The 5936-nt window shown below is 47.0% G+C and overlaps 1 protein-coding gene across 1 annotated transcript; it reads right to left on the bottom strand.

Moving 5' to 3' along the window:
• Positions 1 to 2527: 2527 nt before the first annotated feature.
• Positions 2528 to 5114, bottom strand: LOC123168915 (thioredoxin 1). The gene is made up of 2 exons (XM_044586779.1): positions 4814 to 5114; positions 2528 to 3294 (listed from the first exon to the last, which is right to left on the bottom strand). Exons 1-2 carry the CDS (start codon positions 5016 to 5018, stop codon positions 2981 to 2983), a joined length of 519 nt encoding a protein of 172 aa, XP_044442714.1. The 5' UTR covers positions 5019 to 5114; the 3' UTR covers positions 2528 to 2980.
• Positions 5115 to 5936: the final 822 nt, after the last annotated feature.

Below are 5936 nucleotides of genomic sequence, written 5' to 3'. Positions count from 1 at the left end.
GGCTTCTTTGATTTTCCATAGGAGTTTTAGGGGGTTGACTCCTTAAGGATTTCCCACACGTTCATCACTCATATAAAATGGTTTGAAGGAAGTAGCATTTTGAATCCAGTTATCATGCCAAACTTCCGTTGTCAAACCATCTCCAACTCTTCGGATGAGGCCTTTCTTGAGCACCTCTCTGCCTGTAAATGATGGCCTTCCACGTAGTGGAGGCGCCGGCAGGGCATCCTGCCTGCAAGAAATCTCCATCAAGATAGTAACGTCCCCTAAGGACTCTGAACACATGCTCTCGGGCTTGTCAATCAGGTGCCATGCATGTTTCGGAAGCTTAGCATCATTGGACATCTGTAGGTCTCAGAAAGCCAAGCCCGCCCTTCGCCTTTGATATCGGCATCTTCTCCCATGACTGCAAGTGCATTCCCCTCTTGTAAGTGATCCATCCTTTGACATAACTGTCGTCACTTTCTGGCATAAGCCTTTTGTGAGCTTGAAAGCCTTAAGAAGAACCAATTTTGCCGCACATGACATCAATTTCTCACAGTATCCCTGCACCCTTGATCTAGCCTGCTCGCGGTAATGAATAAAATTCTGCCCCATAATCCTACCCGTCGCCGTTGGTAGTCCCAGGTACTTCTCTGCCAGAGCTTCTCTATGAATCTGCAAGTTGTATCTGACTCCTGCCCTCACAGATGCCCCGCAATTTGGGCTAAAAAGCACATAACTGTTGGCCTTACTAACACACTAACCAGAGCCCAAACTATATGCTTGCAGAATATCATTCAGTCGTTGTGCACTTCTGGAATCTGCTTCCTAAAAAATACACAGTCATCTGCAAAAAAAAGATGTGAAATCCATGGGGATTTCAAACCTCGCCAAATGCCTCTATGAACCCATCCACCATCATAATTCTTGAGAAGGCATGATAACCCTTCCCCACAAAACAGAAAGAGATTGGGGGAGTGGGTCACTTTGCCTTATACCTCTAGAAGGGTAAAATGATGGTAGGAGTTCCCCGTTCATCTTAACTTGAAAAGTCCTTCATGACCAGAGACGCCCAAACTTCAGGAAAAAAAACAGCTGAAGCATGATTCCTTGAAGATAGGGTCATTCCACGCGATCATACGCCTTCCTAATGTCAACTTTGACAGCACACTAACCCTGCTTACTCTTCTTTCTCTTCATGGCATGGATGCACTCGTAAGCAGTGATGACATTATCAGTTATAAGTTTACCTGGTACAAAAGCGCTTTGCTCTTCAGCAACAATCTCATCAAGGATCTCCCTTAGCCTATTAGCCAACACTTTAAGCAAAGTTTATATATCACATTACAAAGAGAAATGCGTCTATATTGAGTGATATTTCTCGGATTTTTAACCTTGGGAATCAACACAATTACGGTTTTATTTATAGCCTCCAGCATATGGCCACCATTCAGAAAATGTAACACCGCATGTGAGACATTCTCCTTTATCAGAGACCAATGGTGTTGGTAAAACCCCACATTGAAGCCATCGGTCCCTGGTGCGTTAGATGGAGCCACTGCAAATATGCATGCTTGACTTCCTCCTCACAGAAAGGCCGGATCAGCCTCTCATTCATAACGCTAGTCACCACAGGTGGGACCTGGTGCAACACCTCATCAATCACAACCTCATAAGCCATATACAAGTTTATGTAAAAAAGTTTGCACTTCGGCTTGGATTTCATCCCTTGTGTCAAGAATCGCCCCATCCACATTTTTGAGCACCAAAAACTTGTTGTGATGCTTTCTCCTTGAAGCTTGTGCATGGAAAAAAACCAGTGTTCCGATCACCGGCATGTAGCCAATCCGCCCTTCATCTTTGGCATGCCATAATCTCCTCTTTAAACAGGAGATCATTAAGCTGTCTAGAAAGGCCCTTTTCCCTCCTGGATGGCCCTTGATACAGAGAATTAGCCTTCTCCTGCTCGAACTCACGACGCACTTTCGTGAGCTTCCTCTGGATATCTCCAAACTTTTATGAATTGTATGGTTTTGAACATATGTCAAAGCCAAGAAGCGAGAAAATTGAGAGGTGCACCAGAACAAAACAATAATAATCGTATCTCACAGGATTTGGGAAGAGAACATGTAAATTTTATGAGAAAAAAAAAACAGATATGTTTAGTGCCTTGTGTGAAAACAACAAATTTAGTGCTCATAATTTCCCTACTTTAGAGAATCAATTTTTTTTCTCTCGGGCACAAAAATGTTTTCTTCCTGCCATGGAAATCTGAGAAGCACATAGAACATTCATATTGCAATTTTTCTATAAATTTTCAACATAAGCACCTCTGCAGTAGTGCTCATAATCTACTGTTCCCCCGGGGAATCATTTTGTCTCTCCCCCTTAGCGCCGCTGCAGCAGAGGTATAGCTCACATGTAAGCAGCACAATTGTGCTAGTAGCAGATCGAATCCCTACAATTTGAGCCACAAAACTTTGGGGTGTTTTGATTGGCTGATTATGAAAACATGAGAATAGAAAATTTCATGATGACTCCATGGTTGAATTAATTATGTAGAAAATTTCATATGACGCAGTTCAAAGTTCTTACGAAAGATTCGTATGCAAAAAGGAAACTTTAAATCAAAGAGGCCCTCGGGCATTGAAGAGCAAAGAATTAGAATTGCCCATTACATATGAATATATGATTTGACTTGCAGCACTAGATACAGCCACCATCAGATATCGTCGAGAAAAATGCCACCATCAGATATACAAGAAAGCAACATACATATGGCCCAACCAACAATAGTCAGCCATTAAAACTGGTCATCCTCTTGCAGGCTTGATTATCATCAAATCAGAAGCGATGACAGCAAATTATTCCCCTGTGCACGCAAACTCAGTCTGATTTCACAAAAAAAATCATGGAAGCAGAGCTAGAATGCCAGGCTCGTTGCAAAATCTTTTCACTCGGATCAGCATGTACTATGTTACAGCATGCTACTGTAGGCTCACAAGAACCTGTCGACTGTGGCGGCCAATGCCGTGTCTGCAATGGCGCCGATGACTGTCTCCTTTCTCTCGCCGTCCTTGAAGATGAGGATGGTGGGGATGCTCCTGATGCCATACCTCGAGGCCACCTCCTGGTTCTCGTCCGTGTTCACCCTCAGACACCTCAGCCTGCCGGCGTAGGCCTTGGCCAGGTCTGCGATGATGGGGTGCATCAGGCGGCAGGGGCCGCACCATGGCGCCCAGAACGCGACCAGCACCGCTGTCTCGCACCCCAGGACGACCTCGTCCCACGTCTGCTCCTCCACATCTCCCACTGCAAGTGCAAACAGGCACTCAAATCAATATAGAGAACCTGATTGTTTGTTTCTTGTTTCAGAAGAAAAATTCATCCAACACTCCGATTGTGCAATCATGCAGGTACGCTATTTTGTGCATGATACAGTTAATCATCTGCGGATCAATAATTCTTGATTCTATAATACAGACGCCATTGATTCGGAGCTAGCAATCGAAGATAAGCGACAATAACTAAGGCCTGCCTGCCACAGGTTTCTGTTGCACTAGGATTAGTATGTTTACAGTAGAAGCAAAAGTTACTAGTTAATTATCCTGTGAGAAAACTTACTGGCTCACTGTGGCACTACAAGCAGAGGATGGAAACATAAGCTTTACATCTCTGATGCACTTCCGCAGTTGCAATGCAAATGCAACTCCAAAACTGAGGCCTTTTTGGACAGAACGCAGTAAACTGCACTACCACTAAAACGCACTGCAGCAGCACTGTAACCAAAAAGCTGAGACCTTGTGTAGATAGGATCAGGATGCAGTGAGGAATTCAATCAAGACAAGTGTACGGTTACAGGTTTGTACGAGTGGCGTTTCAGTGCTGCTGAGAATACTGCTGAACAAGGCAAGATGAACAACAGCGTAAGTGTGCCTAGGCTGGTCTCTCCACTACCACTAGGATAGGATATAGCAAGCTAGTCCTATACTCCTAATGCTAGCTGGTGGAATCACATCAAACACTAAACCTGATGCGGTTAATCATGTATGGATCGAGAACATGGATTCTAGTATATTTGGATGACATGGACTGGGGGCTAGCAATCGAAAGCAAGTGACAAAACGCTCAGGCCTGAGGCAGCTTTCAGTTGCACTAGGATCAGTATGCGGCACCACATAGTTCACCAGTCCACTACCCGGTGAGAAGCTTACTACTAGTTCACTGTGACACTACAAGCAGAGGACAGAAACGTGAGCTTGTTATCTGTTATACATACTAATACTCCAGTTGTGATGTAACTCCAGAACTGAGACCTTGTTCCGATACAAAATGCAGTGAAATGCACTACCAATAAAATGCACTAGAGCAGCAAGCGTATTGACCGAAAAGCCAAGAACTAGGATGGCGTGAAACTCGATCACTGACCGCACACGAGTTTGCTCCGTCAATTTGTTTGTTTGGACGAGAGGCGAGATGTGACTGCTAACTGCTGAATGAACAGATATACAAGAAGCACACCTGCACAGGTGTATGGCTTCTTTCAGGCTTATACGGCCATAGGGGTGAAATTCCAGTGTTGCTTACTAGAAGTTGCTGAACTAGATATACACAAGCAAGCACGAGTGCGTGTGCCTAATTAAGCTGCTCAATTCGGCGGTAAGTTGGAATGCCACGAGTCAATTCCTGCTCCTATTCCTATCTACCAGCATGTAGTAGCACAGATCCCGTGCTGAAAATGATTCGTCAGCGGCACGAGTGTCGTCGACAAGCAAGAAATTCCTAGCTGGAACTTCTAATAATCTCAAGTGTGATTTTGCGTCTCACGTACCGTGGTCGGCGGCGGAGGGGCCGGCGGCCTTGCAGCGGGCGACGCGGCGTCCGGCGGAGGCGGCGACGGCGCCTCCGGTCGGCGGCCGCCCCGGCTGCGGCGGGTTGAAGCAGGAGGGGGAGGACGCGGCCCGGTGTAGGGGATTGGTTGGGCGTCGGGCGGCGGAGGGCCCCGGAGAGAGCGATATCGCCGTCGCCGCCGGCATGGGGGGATCTCAGAGGGGAGGGAGAGAGGGAAGGTTCTGGAAGGGAGGACGGGTCGATCCAACTTTGCTTACCTCGCCTCGCTGCATGGCCTTTGGATTTTAGATCCAACGGCGGAGAAGCTCCCGGAGCACCTAAGTTTAGGTGTTAGGTGCTCCGGGAGCACCAGATATCTTCCCGCCTCGCTGTAGAGGTCGTCAAAAGAAATACAAGTAAAAATAAAGGATTAGTACGGGAATTAGCGGTTTTATGCATAGATTTGGGCGTTTGCTCTAGTGGTATGATTCTCACTTTGGGTGCGAGAGGTCGCGAGTTCGATTCTCGCAACACCCCTTCCTTTTTTTTTCCTTCTTTTTCTTTGTTCCCTTTTCTTTTTTTTTTCCTTCTTTTTCTCCTGTCGTGAAGAAAACTAACCTATTCTACTGGCCGCGTCGCCGGTGTGCAGGAGCTGCTTGATCGCCTCCATCGTCGTCCCCTCACCATCGACGAGGTGCTGGTGCCGAAAAGCTTTAGAGATTTGGAGCACAATTTACCAATGGGTCGATGATGATGATTTCCTCTGAGGCGTCAGGAGCAGGGTTCGTGTCTTCGGGGGCGACCACCGGAGCTGGGTCTTCGGGCTCGGCGTCTCGATGTTGGCCTTGGCCTTGGCCTGATGGCGGCAGCAGTACTAAACGGTGTCGGCGAGGACGGTGATGAAGAACATGCCCCCGCCAACGCCAACCCTGATGGCGAGGCCACGATCAATGCTTCTGTTGTCGGCCGCCTCGACGGCGGGAAGACAGAGGAAACATAGGAGGAGTAGGAGCTGCATAAAAAATGAAAGGAAAAAAATCAAGGCAATGACAAAGGGAAACTCAAAGCAGGGGAGGTGCTGTGTGAGGAGTGCCAGCTGAGGATCGCCGACGAGCCCGTCGCCC

Source organism: Triticum aestivum, chromosome 7D (genome assembly GCF_018294505.1).
Source record: "Triticum aestivum cultivar Chinese Spring chromosome 7D, IWGSC CS RefSeq v2.1, whole genome shotgun sequence".
In the NCBI taxonomy this organism is placed as follows: Eukaryota; Viridiplantae; Streptophyta; class Magnoliopsida; order Poales; family Poaceae; genus Triticum; species Triticum aestivum.
This window is presented reverse-complemented; position numbering and strand designations above follow the sequence as displayed.